The 16,339-nt window shown below is 54.9% G+C and overlaps 1 protein-coding gene across 2 annotated transcripts in view; it reads right to left on the bottom strand.

Annotated features, from left to right (window-relative positions):
* The window catches only part of Col5a3 (collagen type V alpha 3 chain), a 43,822-nt gene extending 27,764 nt beyond the window's left edge, over positions 1 to 16,058 (bottom strand). Inside the window, exons 1-16 of one of the 2 annotated variants that reach the window (XM_052188972.1) lie at positions 15,848 to 16,058; positions 10,416 to 10,577; positions 10,141 to 10,330; positions 9,916 to 10,072; positions 8,773 to 8,877; positions 7,845 to 7,994; positions 5,527 to 5,640; positions 5,294 to 5,434; positions 3,388 to 3,435; positions 3,273 to 3,314; positions 2,699 to 2,761; positions 2,160 to 2,234; positions 1,985 to 2,068; positions 1,475 to 1,531; positions 1,324 to 1,377; positions 488 to 541 (exon numbers count right to left, since the gene is read on the bottom strand). In XM_052188972.1, the coding sequence (XP_052044932.1) occupies positions 488 to 541; positions 1,324 to 1,377; positions 1,475 to 1,531; positions 1,985 to 2,068; positions 2,160 to 2,234; positions 2,699 to 2,761; positions 3,273 to 3,314; positions 3,388 to 3,435; positions 5,294 to 5,434; positions 5,527 to 5,640; positions 7,845 to 7,994; positions 8,773 to 8,877; positions 9,916 to 10,072; positions 10,141 to 10,330; positions 10,416 to 10,577; positions 15,848 to 15,935 (1,584 nt within the window). In that variant the 5' untranslated portion in view covers positions 15,936 to 16,058. The remainder of the gene's footprint in view (positions 1 to 487; positions 542 to 1,323; positions 1,378 to 1,474; positions 1,532 to 1,984; positions 2,069 to 2,159; positions 2,235 to 2,698; positions 2,762 to 3,272; positions 3,315 to 3,387; positions 3,436 to 5,293; positions 5,435 to 5,526; positions 5,641 to 7,844; positions 7,995 to 8,772; positions 8,878 to 9,915; positions 10,073 to 10,140; positions 10,331 to 10,415; positions 10,578 to 15,847) is intronic. The other variant, XM_052188973.1, reaches the window with a different exon arrangement.
* Between the last annotated feature and the right edge of the window lie 281 nt (positions 16,059 to 16,339).

The raw sequence follows: 16,339 nt of genomic DNA, 5'->3' as shown, positions 1-16,339 counted from the left end.
CACCAAGCCTGGCTTGAGTATTTAGTGTGTGTGTGTGTGCATGTGTGTGCACGCGTGTGCGTGTGCATGCATATGCCGTGGCCCACATGTGGAGGTCAGAAGACAACTTGTGGAAGTCAGTTCTCTTCTCCCCTGAGGCGAACTCAGCACTGAACTCCAGATCGGCAGTGCGTATTTTACCCTATGCAGAAGTTAAAGGATAACCTTGAATTTCTAACTCTCCTGCCTCATCTCCCAAAATCTAGGCTCACAAGCGCATGCAGCTCCAGGGATTCTTTTTTATCACTGTGCCGCTTAGGTCTTTCTTCACCTGCTCCTGACTACACTCCAGACCCAGGCTCAAGTCCCCCGAGGCTGCGCCTGCCACATCCCTTCACTGTATACCCGGTACAGGCCCCTCTGATAACACAGAGAGAACGAAGCCAGGGTCTCTCGCTTGGTGCTGCTGGTAGACAAAACATAACTTAAGACCCTACAAGTTACTCACTGTCTTGCCTTCCCGTCCACGAGGCCCAGGAGGGCCCTGTAATCCTCGGGGGCCCTGTGGTGGGAAACAAGAAGGAAGAATTAAAGAAAAGGCATATGTTTTTTTTGTTTGATTTTGTTTTGTTTTGTTTCGTTTTGAAAAGGTCTTACCGTGTAACTCTGGCTGGCCTAGAACTCACTATATAGACCAGGCTGGCCTTGAATTCACAGAGGTGCCCCTGCCTCTGCCTCCTGATGCTGAGATTAAAGATGTGCACCACGCCTCAGCAGATGTGCACATTTTTGATCCTAGTGCTGGGGAGGCGGAGGCAGGGGAATCTTTGAGTTTTAGGCTAGGCCTTGCCCTCCTGGTCTTCAGCCTTGACCCCACCAAGTGCTGGGGTGACGGGTGTGCACCCTACCCCTGGTTTATGCGGAGCTGGGGCTGGGACTCAGGGGTTTACGTGTGCTTGGCAACGCTTTACCAGCTGAGCCAGCCCCCAGCCCAGGACTATTTTACTTATTTTTATTTTATGTGTGTTGGTGTTTTTTGCCTGCGTGTATGTCTATGTGAAGGTGCCTGTGGAAAAATAATTATAGATAATATCACTCACCACTATATGGGCACTGGGAATTAAACCCAGGTTCTCTGGAGAACAGCCAGTGCCTCTAACCACTAAGCCATCTCTCCAGGTCCCTTAGAGCCTAGTTTAAACCACTCCCCAGGACAGGCAGAAGTTTCAAAGGTGTGTTTTCATTCTGTTTGTTATGTTCCCCATATGTCATTTTATCCTGTAACCTTTGGAGGAAACTTCCCCCATCTAATCTGCCCCCCACTCCGCATCCCTCCAAACTCACCTGTGGCCCCACTTCTCCCAATTCACCTTTCAGGCCGGGATATCCAGGGAGGCCCTGGGGAGGGGGGCAGAGATGGGAGAGAAACACCGTCTGAGCCATGAGGCCGTCTGGCACGGATGCACTCTCTCCCCGGTGCAGACCCCTTACTCACCACAGGGCCTGGGCGCCCAGTGAGCCCCACTGGCCCAGGGGGTCCTTTCATGGACAGCTGGAAAGACAGACAGAGCAAGAGGCCCCCATAAGACCACAGAAGCACTACTTGAGTTAGGAGTGTGCCTCCTCCACAGGTTGTAAATTTGTTCCCCGATTCATGTGCTGCTAACACTTTGAGGGGGGCCTTCTGGAAGATCCCATCCTGGCATTCAGTACCTTTAAGAGAGTAAGGCTTAACTACCTGCCTTGCACTGCCCCCCACCAGTTACAATATGCCCAGCTAGGTGGCAGCACACTGCTCTGGGGCTTCCCAGCCTCTACAGTCATGAGCCTGGACCCTCTGTTCTCCATAAACCACCCAGGCTCGGGGGTTTTACAATCACAACAGAAACTCACAGCAAGCACCTTCGGGAGAGGTCCGAGGTCCGAGGTCCTCATCTCCCAACCAGTCCTGCCCGAACCTTTATTTCTGCTGTCCTCACATAACACAGACCGCTCACGCACTCACCTGAGCCTGTTGCAGTACTGCCTGGGCCTGGGCCTGCTGGAAGGAGACTGGAGGTCCTTTCATCGAGCCGCTTGCAAAATGGAACTAAGGAACAACTACCGATGAGGAGAGCCACAGGAAGGCATCCCCTGGGGTCAGGACTCCACCGCCCAGGGACAGGACTCGCCCTCCTTACCGGCATCATAATCACTGTGCCCGGCAGGCCCCGGACTCCATCAATGCCAGGGATTCCTGGGAGGCCAGCAGGGCCCTGAGAGAAGGAGCAAGACAGAGGGGTGGACGGAGGACGGAAGAAACGGAGGTGAGGACAGGGGACGGAAGAGGAGAGGGACAGAGCGGGAGACAGACTGAAGGAGAAGGACCCTGATGGCCTGAGCTTGATCGCCCAGAGGTCCACACTAGGAGGAGAGAACTGAGTCTCGCAAGGTGTCCTTCGACTCCTGCTCAGGAGCCAGGGTGCATGCCACTCCCCCCCCATGTGTGCACGCACACGCACAAAATAGATAAATTAAAATGTCATGAACAATTTAGAGACACACCAAAGCAGGCACGAGGAGAAAAATCGGATGAGAGGTCAGAGTTCACAGAGTTCACAGACAGGGGCCGGTATCGCTTCTGGGGTGGTGTTCCTAATCCCAGCCCCCCACACCCACATTCGAGTCTCCACACTCCCAACCCCAGCCCAGGGATACACTCCAGTGGGGAGTCTCTTACCGGTAGACCGCGGTCCCCAGGGAAGCCTGGAGGCCCAGGAGGGCCCGAGGGACCAGACACTCCCTGCAGAGACAGAAATCAGAGGTCACAGGAGATGCACAACTTGAGCCTCGCTGTCTCCTGACCCACCTGTGACCCTGACCTCAGGCACACCCCCTGACTGTACCAGTGGCCAGCTCCGCTCCCACCATGGTCTACTGACCTCTCAACTTTGCACCCTAAATCTTTTTGGCACATCTTTTGGGTATTGCGTATCCGATGGCCTTGAGGCAACACTGTAACCCAAATCTTCCCCCAACTAGAAGAGAGTCAGGCACCGTGGTGCACACCTGTAATCCCAATGGTCAGGAGGCTGAGGCAGAAGGAACAAGAGACAAGGTCTAGCCTAGGCTACATAGTGAGATGGAGCCAGCCTGGGCTATATAAAAGGAAAGGAAAGAAGGAAGAATGAAGAGCTACACCAGCATCTAGTACCATAGCTGTTTTGTGCGTGGGCTCCAGAAGGTGGGGATGGGGTGGGGTGGGGAGGGGGTGGGGAAAGAGGTTGGAATATGGGACTAGAACCAGCACTTACCCGGGGTCCTGGAGCTCCTGCGGGCCCCTCAAACTGCTGTCCCTGGGGGGAAAACAAGTGTGACCCCTGTCCTCATGAGCCCCCCTCAACCTCCTCACAGCCCCCCTCCTCTCACCTGCTCGACTATCGCAGGCTCTCCTTTCTCTCCCTTTTCTCCAGCACCCTGCGGACAATGTGAGGAGAGAGGAGACATGAGAGCAGAGACAGAGATGTGAGGGCAGAGACAGAGACAGGAGGACAAAGACAGAGACAGGAGGGCAGAGACAGAGATGTGAGGGCAGAGACAGAGACAGGAGGGCAGAGACAGAGACAGGAGGGCAGAGACAGAGACAGGAGGGCAGAGACAGAGGCAGGAGGACAAAGACAGAGACAGGAGGACAAAGACAGGAGGACAGAGACAGAGGCAGGAGGACAGAGACAGGAGGACAAAGACAGACACAGGAGGGCAGAGACAGAGACAGGAGGACAGAGACAGAGGCAGGAGGACAGAGACAGAGACAGGAGGACAGAGACAGAGACAGGAGGGCAGAGACAGAGGCAGGAGGACAGAGACAGAGGCAGGAGGACAGAGACAGAGATGTGAGGGCAGAGAGCCGGCTCTCTGTGAAACGCACAGGCCACACAGGCCTGGTGACCTGAATTCAGTCTCTGGCCTCCACAGGGGAAGGCGAGGACTGACTCCCGGAAGTCACCCAAGGAGAGGGCCATGAACTCCAAAGTCCTTATCGTGACTCCACCTCTCACCGAGATGCTGGGACCTTGTTCAAACCTGTAGCCACCCACAGGTAACTCATGAAGTCATTCAGTGTGTGACAGCCGCATGGCAAATGAGTTGCAAGCCTTGACACACATGACGACTTGTCCTCATTGTTAACCTGACTGCATTTGCTATTGCCTAGGAGAGGCCAGGTGTGGTCGCGCCTGCCTTAATCCCTGCACTCAGAGGCAGGTGGATCTCTGGGGGTTCAAGGCCAACTGGGTCTATACAGCCAACTCCAGGACAACCACCCAGGGCTACAGAGTAGGGGTCTGTCTCAATACATAAATGAATAAACAAACAAATCCAACTGCAACAACAAAATGGAATCACCCAAGAGATTGGTGAGATGAAACTGTGGGTGTTTCTGGATGCTTCCAGAGAGAATTTACTGAGGGAGGCTTGGCACGTCCCCAATAGAGATAACGGGGAGGAGAGTGCCAGGCCAGCAGAGACCGACCGGCTTTCCCTACTCACTGCTTCCTCTTCTCCAAGAACTGAAGCCTCCACCACATGCTCCTGTCTGCGTGACGATGCTAACTGGGAGGCAACTGCGGGAACCCTTTGCAGGGTGGGCAAAGCAATCCCCCCACCCATCCCCCATGAGTTGTCTTGGTCAAGTATTTTCTCCTAGCACAAGATAAGTACCAGAGCAGGAATTCAGTGTATGCGGGCCTCGAGTCTGACTCCGCCTCTGCCAACACCAAGGAGGACCAGGGCTGCCTGCCCCTCTGGCCTCGTCCACCCACCGAAGGCTTTATGACTAAGGACACTGACTCTGCTCAGGAGTCAGCCCCAAGTCTTTCTCCCCAGCCTGGATGAACTCCCCTGGATTCTAGAATCTTCTAGCCATCGCTGGTCGGAAATCTCACTTCAATGTCAAACAGATGTTACCAGGAGGTGACAACCAGCACACCCACCTCCAGCAACAAGAAGGAGCCAACTGAAGAACTCTCCCATTGCTTGCTAACTCTACAAGCTTCCCCACCGACTCTCTGGCTCCCCCTACTGTCTTCAGTAGGCAGGGCACGCAGAGAGCGAGAAGTGGGGTTCCACCGGAAGTCAAGTGGCTTCTCCCCTGCTTAGAGTAAAGGCCACTTGCATGGCCAGCCCTTGTCACCCTGTAAGTGCTTGGTAAACAAACGTTTTGCAGCTGCAACTGTGTCGGGGTCGCACAATGGTAGTTGACACAAAACAAACACAGTGAAGAACAAGAACATATGTATCTACAGCCCATCTCCTGGTCCAGCCCCTCTAGACTCACAGGAAAGATCTGGAACTCAGTCTGTAAAGGCTGTTCTGCTGCCCGGAACTTGGGGCCCATGGTGGGGCCACCTCCTTCACCCTCCTCAGCAGTGTCCATCTCTGGAGTCCGCTGCTCAGTTTCAGTCCCAGAATCCAATCCCTGCGGAGGACATTGGGAACGTCAAGGTTTGCTCCTGGCCGGCACCTTCACGGCCCCACCCCCTGGCCCAGCGTCATCCACTTCCCGCCAACCTGCACGACCGTGGCATTTTGTCCAATCGTGACAGTGGTGGTGAAGACCACAGGCGTGGGGGTCGGAGGCGGGTGGGGAACTGGCTTCTCTGCCTCAGGGGTGTGGAGGGAGGTCTGCAGCAGAAATGGAAGGAGTGTCAGATCTGGGGTGAAGCCAGCAAGGCAAAGACGAAACAAAGGAAGAGCCAGGGCTCTCCCTTAGGGGACTCCCTGGTTCAGGGCCGGGCAGACACAGGTAGCTTCCCACCAAGTCCAGAGGCTGGTGGGGGGTAAAGACAGATGCCCCCGGGGAACCGGTCCAAGGTGGCCAGAGGGAAAACCTCCTCAGATACTGGAGGAGCAGAGCAGGGCCAAATCTCCCAGGCCTGGGAGCAGAGCTGGATTGTCTCCAGGCCCAGTGGTTAAAGTCAAAAGCCAGCACTCGGGCCAGGCTCCCGGAAGCCCAGCCCCACGGCTCCTCCCCTGACAGCTCAGCGGGTCAGCCAGCCAGGCTGTAGCCTTTCCAGCCTGGACAGCTGCGGAAGAACTGGGTCAAAGCAGAGAACTTGGTAGTCATACCATGGGACAGAAAGATCTAGAACTGATATCTAATTATGAACTTCAAGCGATGACCTAACCAATGACTTGGGACCCCTTCCCAGTAATTTACCAGTCAATAATCTACAGAATTAACTCTAATTATTCCAAGCACCAATGGCTGCTAGCCCTGCCTTCATGATTCCCATCCATGGCTCTGAAGAGAAAGTCTTCTATCCAGGGACCCAACTATGACCCCAAGCAGTGGAATCGTCCAACAAAAATCACTAGTGACTCCCCAAATAATGAACCCACTCTGGGATCCTCTGCCAATTATTCCGCTAACAATGACCCCACTGTCTTCCAGCAATCTCCCTAACAAATAACCTTTAACCTTCAGCTAGAGCACTGGCTTATTTTAACATCAGCCTGACACGGAGTCACCGGGAAGGATGTCTGAGAGTGTTTAGAGGAGGTGGACCAGTGGGGTGTCTCTGAGAGGTTGCCTTGATTGTTAGCTGGGAGAGCCGGCCCACTGCGGCTGGCCCCTCCTAGGCATCAGGATGGGAAAAACCAGTGCAAGCTGAGAGTAAGTGGAACTCACGGCCTTCCCCTCTCTGCTCTTGATTGTGGGTGCAATGCTTTAAGTTGCTGCCTTGACTTCCCCCAGATAAGGGGCTATACCCTGGAACTGTAAGATGCAATCATCCCCTCTCTCCTCTTTTGGTGAGGATAGGTGGTTTTGTTGTTTTGGTTTTGGTTTTTTGCTTGTCTGTTTTGTTTTGTTTTGTTTGGATTTAAGACAGGGTTTCTCTGTGTAGCCCTGGCTGTCCTGGAACTCACTCTATAGACCAGGCTGGCCTTGAACTCAGAAATCCAACTGCCACTGCCTCTGCCTCCCAAGTGCTGGGGTTAAAGGCGTGCGCCACCACTGCCCGGCATGCTTTTGTTTCTTTTAATGTGTATGTATGTGTGCATGCGTGCACACTCACGCATCCACCACATGAGTGCAGGTCCCCTGAAGAGGGAGGGCGTCAGATTCCTGGGAACTGGAATTGCGGGCTGTTGTGAGCCGCGTGAGAGGACAATGCTGCCATCTTCACCAAAGGCAGCTGTAGGTAAGAAAGACCCTCAAGGCCCAGCCTGCGCCATTCCCTTGTAGACTGAGGTCGGGCAGGCATTGACTCTTCGTCTGCGATTCCAGCCACTGCCTCCTGGGCCCCTCCCGGCTATCTGTAATTCTGCCCAAGCTGCCCGAGGTTTCCTGGTCTCTGGGAAGGTAAGAGTACTGAGTGTGGAGGCTAACTGTGGGTCCATCTGTGCAGCTAAGGGGGAAGTCGGTATCCACACTTAGGGAGACAGCTCAGGGGTCACCCACACCCCAGTATTAACTCCTCACCTTAGTTCTCTGTAAGTACAGCCAACCATTGGTTTTCCAAGCTAGATGTGAGTGAAATCATACCTTGCTTGGCCAATACAGAAAGGGCCACAAAGGGCTCCCCCTCCCCCGCGCCAGTGGCCCCAGCAGTGAACCCCACCACTGACACGATAACCAGAGCACTCCACTAGGACCCTTCCAATCATGGGGTCCTCTCGTGTTCAGAGGGGCCTCCTCCAGCTCTCCCTGACTATAGAGTGTGGAACAGACACCAAAGAGCCCCTGACACAGGACCTGCCATCCCCTCCGGCTGAGGGAGTCAGACCTCAGGAGTCAGGCCCTGAGGACCAACGCAGAGATGAGGGGTTAGAGCTGGGTGGGCTTCCGGCAGCAAAGAGCAAAGCAGGAGGTGCCAGGTTCTTACCTGGTTCTCAGGGGCGCCAGGGGTCGGACTCGGCCCTGAGGTCTCCTTGTTTTTCTTTCTTCCTTTGCCCTTGCGACCCCGCCCTTTCTTCTTCCCTTTGCCCTTGCGACGACGAGGGGCAGGTGTTTCTGGGTCATCATCTTTGGGGGCCTGAGGAAAGGGTCCTAGTTAGAGCCACAATCTGCCCACATTGGAAATGTCATTACTTGAGTCACTGAGGGCTAGGACAGGCCATTGTTATCACACAGCCCATGGTCCACTTAGCTGTGTGTGTGTGTGTGTGTGTGTGTGTGTGTGTGTGTGTGTGTGTGTAAGTGTGTGTGAGTGTGTGTGTGAGTGTGTGTGTGTGAGTGTGTGTGTGAGTGTGTGTGTGTGAGTGTGTGTGTGAGTGTGTGTGTGTGTGTAAGTGTGCGCCCATGCATGTGGAAGCAAGAGGCCAGCCTGGGGTGTCATTCCTCAGACACCATCCACCTCGCCATGTGGACTGGCCAGTGAACTCCAGGAATCCTCCTGCCTCTGCCTTCCCAACACCGGGATTACAAAGTTCCACCAAGCTCAGCGTTTCCACACAGACTCTGGAGATCAAACAGGTCCTAGCGCTTGAAACTGAAGGATCTTGGCTGACTGAGCCATCTCCCCGTGCCCAGGTAGGAGGCAGGAATTTTTGTTATTGTTGATATTTTGGAGACAGGATTTTGCTATGTAGCCTAGGCTAGCCTCAAAATCACAGTCCTCGTCCTCAGCCTCCTGAGTACAGAGAGGACTGAGATGCCTCACCAAATCTGGCTTGATGTGTCATGTCTTCTGTGATCTGTCCTGCGTTTCCTGTCTAAAGTTGTTCAACTCTTCATTTCTGGGTCATCATGCACTCTCTCATGATACCCACAGACAGGCATGCCACCTGGAACACACACACACACACACTCACCGCTGTGGTTGTGGAATCGGAGGTTTCACAGCCAGGGAGGTAGTGCTCACAGGCCTGGAAGGCAGACTGGGGGTCTGGAATTAACAGCAGCTCCTGGATATCTCCCTGGAAAGGAGGAACAGGAGCCACGGGATGGTTCTGGCCCGAGTCCCCAGCACGTCTCCGCCCGCCTCCAGCCATGAAGCCGCGGTGCCTCCCACCCAGAGCACCCTAAGGAAGGGAAGACCTGCAGCATCTACAGGTCGCAAAGAAGCAAGGCTCTCACCAGCCTCGGAACACCACAGAACCCAGTGCAACGGTTAAGCTCGTCAGCTTTTAAAAGTCACATTTGTCTACTCCTGTGGAGCAGAGAGGACAACCTACAGGATTTAATTCTCTTTCCGCCACATACATTTCAGGTTCAGGCTCAGGCCAAGAGACCTAGCAGCAAGCACTTTGCTGGGAGGCAGGGCTAGAGAGTCAAGTCATCTAGAATTACCTCTGTCACAAGTCTCTGAGCATGCCTGGGCGGGGTCATCTACTTTAAGTTAGTTGAGGTGGGAAGGCTTATCTTAAATGGGGATGGCACTATCCCACGGGATGGAGTCCTGGACACGGGCTGAGTGCCAGCATCGTCTCTCCGTGTCCTGACTTCAGATGCGTCTGACTTGCCAGCTCACACTCCTTGCCAGGATGCACCGTGCCCTCAGTCTGCAAGCCCAGGTGAACCCCCGTGCTTCTGCCTTGCACGTCCTCACAGCCATGAAAACCGTGACCAACACGCTCAGTGTCTGTCCCCTGAAGCTCAAGGTCCCTTTCCTCTTGTGCCACCTCTGTGTGCCAGGCACTCCCCAGCAGGTGGCTCACTAGAGAGTTGAGGTCCCCTATGTGGGCACACACTACCCTGGCCACCGGTGCTGCATCATCGTGTGGTGGTCTCAGCCATCCGTCACCATCACTGCAGCAGGGACCAAGGATGCCTCAGTGAGGAGACCTGACATCTTGAGGATTTCTGACACTCTATTGTGCGACACCTCCCTCCCTTCAGCTCTGTGGGGCCGGTGGTGGAAACGGGCACTTTCCTTCTCTGTTCTCTTCTAGTGTAGACTGGGGACAAAGCTCCCTGCCCTCTGCCTCAGTTTCCCCTGCCATTGAACTACATACCTCAAACGACTCCTCCCCGCTGTCCCGGCTTCCCATCACAGTGAGTCCCTCTGTACTTATAAACCGAGGCCCCTGGCCAAACATGGGGGGCTGAGGTTCACAGTCAACCACCGGGGTCACCTTGTCACCACTGATGCTGACTGCCACACGGTGCCATCTGCAAAAGGAACAAGTCTCAGTGCAGGGGTTTCCATGGGGCAACCCCTTTCTGTTTCCCGTACTCACCTGCCATCCAGAAGGTTGACCTGCTTGGGGAGGGGCCTGAAGGAGTCACCGAGGAGACCCAGAGCTGGCCCCAGGGCCAGCCCCAACTGCCGGACACCCTTCTCATCATAGATAGACAGAAGGACAGACTGATTGGCTGGCTGGGCCCTCAGAGTAAGCAGCACAGAAAAGTCCTCAGGAAAATGTCCATCTGTGTGGGCAGAGGTAAAGAGGACAGGTTAGACAGGCAGGGGGACTTACCATTCCAGGATGACAGCCTTCCTGTTCTGACTCACCTGGAAAGAGCTGCCTCGTGGGGACGCTGAGAAGGCTGGACTTGCCCACCCTAAATGCTCTGTCACCCTGTGGAGTCCTCTGGGGGCAGAAGCCAGGCCCTGGGGCCACCCCAGCCTGGTCCTTATGCACACCCAAGGCTTCCAGTACATCCACAGGTTCTGCTGTAGAGAGACAAGCGAGGTGAGAAGGCGTGGCCAGAACCAGCATTGGAATTGGGCGGGATTGCACAGTTTCCAGTCCTGATGGCTACTCAGAAAGGCTGAGGCAGGAGGCTCCTCTACCTGCTCCCCGCAGAGGGTTCAAGGCCAGCCTGAGCAACTTAGTGAGATTCTGTCTGAAAATCGAGAAATTAAAAAAAAAAAAAAAGGCCCCAGATTCCATAATACGAGCTCAGGTTTTGAAGGCTCCTCTCCTCACAGTCCAGGAAGAAGCCAGTGGCCCGGGCCTAGCAGCACCTCCCCCACTGCCCCACAGATGTTCCCGGGACATCAGTCTGTTGACTGGTTGTTTCTTTCCCCCTAAGTTTTCGGTGAGAAAAAAAAAAGCTGACCTAGTTCTAGGATGAATCAAATCTTCCTGGCTGGAGCCCCAGAGTCAAGCCTTCCCTTTCTCCCTACACCCCCACACTGGCTCCTTGGGCAGTTTCCCGGCATGGAGCCCCCTCGCAGGAAAAACCCACAAGGGGAAAAGGGGCGTGTGGGGGTGCACGCTTCCTAGACCTCACAGCCTCCTCCCTCTGCTCCCTAGCCGCATAACTTCTCCCTGTGACTCCCAGGACCCACAGCCTTCTCTCTTATTCCTTCAGCTAACTCCCCCTGACCTCCTCCATCTGGCTCCCCATCTAACTCCTCCTGACCTCCTCCATCTGACTCCCCATCTAACTCCCTCTGACCTCCTCCATCTGACTCCCCATCGAACTCCCCCTGACCTCCTCCCTCTGACCTGGACCGGTTTTTATCACCTTCTGACCATCTATTTCTGATAACCCACTGATTTTCTCCCTCTCTCATCCCAGAAAAGAAAGAATAGGTCTGGCCCCACTGGCCCCTAATCCAAGCCATCTTTGCAGCCCCACCCAGGCAGCTTGGCCAATGTTAACTGAATCCACATGGTTTGTACAGGGCGGGTGAGGGCTTCCCCTGGGCCCAAAACCCCTGGCCTGTCCCTTCCCCTAGCAAACTGTCCCACTAACCCCCTGACCCAGACTCCTGGCAGAACCAGGTTCTACTAAATCCACCAGGACCTCACTTCAGAGTGGCTCAGCTGACTTCACCACTGAAAACTGGTTTGGGGGACTAGACTTAGAAAGGAAGAACATGGATGAAGCCCCCCCCCATCCCAGCTACCCCCTTTTACCCTCCAAATTTTGTAGAGCCCTGTTCAGGCCCCTGTATCCTTGCCTCTGTTTATTCTACCTTATCTCTGTCCTACTCCATGGCTCAGGTCTGAAATCAGTCAACAATAAATCTTGCTTTCTTGGTATTCTCTCTCCATCTGTTCCCCCATGCCCCACCCCCTTCTGTAATTCTCTTCAGTGGCCAGGCTGTCATTAAGAAGTATTTGATTACAGTTCCCCTACACCCCTGGGGCTGAATTTGGGCTCTCAGGCTCTGCTAACCACAAGGTCATCATCCCTCAAGGGTCATCCCAGAACTGGCCCTCTGCTATCCCAGAGCTGGCCCTCTGCTATCCCAGAGCTGGCCCTCTGCTATCCCAGAGCTGGCCCTCTGCTATCCCAGAGCTGGCCCTCTGCTATTCCAGAGCTAGCCCTCTGCTATCCCAGAGCTAGCCCTCTGCTATCCCAGAGCTGGCTCTCTGCTATCCCAGAGCTGGCCCTCTGCTATCCCAGAGCTGTCCCTCTGCTATCCCAGAGCTGGCCCTCTGCTATCCCAGAGCTGGCCCTCTGCTATCCCAGAGCTAGCCCTCTGCTATCCCAGAGCTGGCCCTCTGCTATTCCAGAGCTAGCCCTCTGCTATCCCAGAGCTAGCCCTCTGCTATCCCAGAGCTGGCTCTCTGCTATCCCAGAGCTGGCCCTCTGCTATCCCAGAGCTGTCCCTCTGCTATCCCAGAGCTGGCCCTCTGCTATTCCAGAGCTGGCCCTCTGCTATCCCAGAGCTGGCCCTCTGCTATCCCAGAGCTGGCCCTCTGGACTGGGAGGCCAGGGAAGATTTGGATCCACAACATCGTCCAGTAGAAGGACTTTGCCCAGCTCAGTTTATTGTTTTTGTTTTCAAGACAAGGTCTACTGTAGGCCAGGCTGGTCTCGAACTCCTGACCCTCTGTTGTTCACCTCCAGAGTGCTGAGACTACAGACATGCTGCACCGTGCCCCATTTATGCAGCGAGCGCTGGGATGGAACACAGGGATCTGTGCATGCTAGGTGAATACTTTACCAGCGGAGCTACATCCTAACACGGATCCCAGCTTCTATGCAACAGGAAAAGGGGTCTGGCCTTGTTCAGTGCTCCCTCCCATTTCAGAAGTCCTCCCTGCCATCTAACCCAAAAGACTCTTGGCCGTGACCTTTCGATGGCTGACTGCCCTTTATATCTCGTGGCTCCGTGACAAGGAAGCACACACGAGCCTTTGAGCCTGTGGGGTGTGCAGGAGGGGTCAGGAGCCCCCCAAGCTCTCCCCCACATACACACCCCTCCCTGCCTCGGCCAAAGCTCTAGGGAGGTGCCTGGTAGGGTCTGGGATGTGGAGGGAGTCAGGTAGGGATGCAGCTGGCTCATGGATGGAATTCCCCAAAACTGCATGCAGGGAAATTTGCAAGCACAGGACTCCACAGGCTGAGGAATAGGCAGTTAACTAGATGAAGAGTTTTCAGGACTGACAAGATGGCTCAGCAGGCAAAGGCACTTGCTGCCAAACTCAGTGATGGATGCTTGAGCCCAGTAAGCCCCGTGCTGAAAAGAGAGAACTGGCTCCTTCAGGTTGTCTGACTTTCACATGTGGACACACACACACACACACACACACTGAAGAAATGTAAAAAAAAGAAAAATTTGTCCAGCGTGAGTGACAGCCCTGGCACGCACTCACTCCACACGGTATACCTCACAGGCCAGGCTTTAACCCCCGATCTCTCCCACGCAACGCAAGGGAAAATATAACCGAGTCACTGAGTAGGCGCCTGCTTGTGGAAGATGACAGCATCGGTCTGTGGACTGCAGAGAAGCGTGTGTGAGAATCTGAAAACACAGGAGGGTCCTGTCTGGGTGGCAGATGGGGTTGCCTGGGTGTGGCCATGAGTTGCACATTCCTGGCGTCCCAGGGGTCCTGTATTCTGAATGAATGCCTGAGGTTGCATGACCCTGAGCTTGTGTGAGCGTGGGAATGGGGCGTAGGCCAACGGCGCTCTCCACGTGGTCTGCCACCTCCCCAGACTCAGCAGAAATTGGGAAAGTAGAGTCAGGGTATGTGCGCGCCCTCTGGGGACAGAACGCACCTTCCTTTCCTCCTGGGGGGTGATCTAGGTTATAGAAGCCCTGGTCATCCATCACTGGGGGAGCCCTCGTGTCCTCTCACCATTGCCACCCGCAGAACCCTGAGAGGCGTGGCTGGGGCACCAGGCCACTGCTCACAGCTGGGCATGCGTCAGCGGTGACTCACCAGTCCCTTAGCCCTGGGGACCCCTTTGGGGGCCCTGAGAAATTCTTCAGGAAAATCACCCCAGGATCTGGCAGCTGGGGTACAATGCAACTTCCACTTGGCCGCCCCCGCGGGCGCTCAGCCCCACCCCGCCCCGTGCCGCACCCAGCCTCGCCCCTCAATGCAGCCCTCCCGTGGGCCCTGTCCATGGTGCTGATGCTGTGGCTCTGGGGAGAACGGGGTGGGGGAGGGGAGGGGCGGAGGGATGGGAGCCAGTTTCGGGCGGGCAAACAGAGGATAATGTAAAGCCCTTGGGAGAAATGCAAAGGGGCACTGTACAGGTCAGTGAGATGGCTGGGGCGGGGTGCTTGCCACAAAGTCTAATGACCTGAGTTCAATTCCTGGGCGGAAGGAGAGACTGACCCTCAAAAGTTAGCTGTTCATTTGACCTCCACACTCATTCTGTGGCACAAGTGTACACACACACACACACACACACAGAGAGAGAGAGACAGAGACAGAGACAGAGACAGAGGCAGAGAGAGAAAAACAGAGAGACAGAGAGAGAGACAGAGAGATGTAATTTCTAAAAGAAAACTGTGAATTCCTGGTTTGTCCATCCCACTCACCACCAACCTCAGAATCAGGCGCTCATGTTCCCGTGGGTAATAACAGAAACCCAACTACAGCCAACCAAAGACAAATAAACACATCTGTAACACATGATTGCTCTCAAAAAATCATCACAATGGGGTTAGGGATGAAGCTTGGTAGAGAGGGCTTGCCTGGCACGCTGCAAGCCCTAGGTTCCACCCCAGCACCACTCTGTCTGTCATCCCAGCACTTGGAGGAGAGAGGAGGGTTAGAAGTTCACAGATACATCCTGGATTACATAGCAAGTTTGAGCCTGAGCCACATGAGACCCTCTTTCATACAACTGAGAAGAGAGGAGGGAAGGAGTTACAGCTCCACAGACACGTTGAACTCTCAGATCCGACCTCACACACCCTCCCAAGAACTGCCCGTCATCCAAACTTACACTATCGCAGTCAACCATCCCACCCAAGTGCACACATATGCACACACTCCTATAAAATATGGTTGGTTTTGGTGGGGGAGGGGTTGTTTTGTGTTTGTTTAAGACAGTGTCGCCCGCCCGGGATGTCTTGAACTCACTCTGTAGACCTCGAACTCTCAGAGATTCGCCTGCCTCTGCCTCCTGAGTGCTGGGATTAAAGGCGTGTGCCACAACGCCCGGCTTAAAATATGATTTTCTTTTAAAGGCAAGTTCTCAAATAGCCCATGCTGGCCTCAAATTCACTATGTAGTTCAGACAGACTCTCAACTCTCTATGCTCCTGCCTCCGCAGCCCCAGTCCTGGGGTGGTGGGTGTGTACCACCGTGGTGCTGAGGATGGAACCCAGAGCTTCGTGTGTGTTAGAAAAGCCGTTTACCAACTGAGCCACGGTTCTATGTCTCAATCACCCACCCTGGCCCGTTTTAAAGACAGAGTCTACTTATGCAGCCCAAGACACCCTTGAATTCAGTAAGTAGCCCAGACAAGTCTTGAACACGCAAACCACCTAACTCTGCCTCTGAGCGTTGGGATCGCACTATACTCAGAATCATTCATCTTCACAGCCCAACTTGTAAACACAGCCCACGCTGTGTTTCCTGGCAACATCCTTCTCCTCACATGCGTGCAGCAGCTAAAGCTAGACCCTCGGGTCTCCACATCATCCTGGCACCCGTCACGAAAGATCTCTCCTTTACACACACGTTTTTGGGGTCTCCCTTGCACCCTCAAATGCTATTCCAGCCCTTCGTCCCTGCTCACCAGCCAGCGTCCAGGACACGAGCTGCAGCGAGGCCAGGAGCAGGCAGAGGCCGGCCTGAAGCTGGTCCGGTCTCCGGCAGCTTCTCATCCCAGCGGGGCCTGGTGCACCAAGGCCAAGGGGGATGTGGACTGGTCTTCCTGGGAGCCGTCACTCTGGACAGCCGGAGGCTGTGAGGATCTGCCTGGGACTGCCCGAGACCCAGCCCTGGCCGCGCCCTGCGCTCCAGAGCCCTGGCCGGGCGGGGCCCGGGCGGGAGGCGGGAGGGCGGAGGGCGCGAGGCGGGGAGGGACCTACAGCTGCCTGGAAAAAGTTTGCGAAGTGTGCACCACGCGTTGATTGGCTGGCTGAGATCGGAGGGGCCATTCTTGCCGGACATCACCAAGGGACGACGGGCCACGCCCACCAGCCCTAAACCGCCTCTTGGACTGGCTTTCTCAAAGGCTGTCTTAGCCTGATCTAACCTTCAACCTCAGAGTATGGAGATAGCTCAG

This window comes from Apodemus sylvaticus, chromosome 7 (genome assembly GCF_947179515.1).
Source record: "Apodemus sylvaticus chromosome 7, mApoSyl1.1, whole genome shotgun sequence".
Lineage (NCBI taxonomy): Eukaryota > Metazoa > Chordata > Mammalia > Rodentia > Muridae > Apodemus > Apodemus sylvaticus.
The sequence above is the reverse complement of the archived record's forward strand: the minus strand, read 5'-3'. Positions and strand labels throughout refer to the sequence as shown.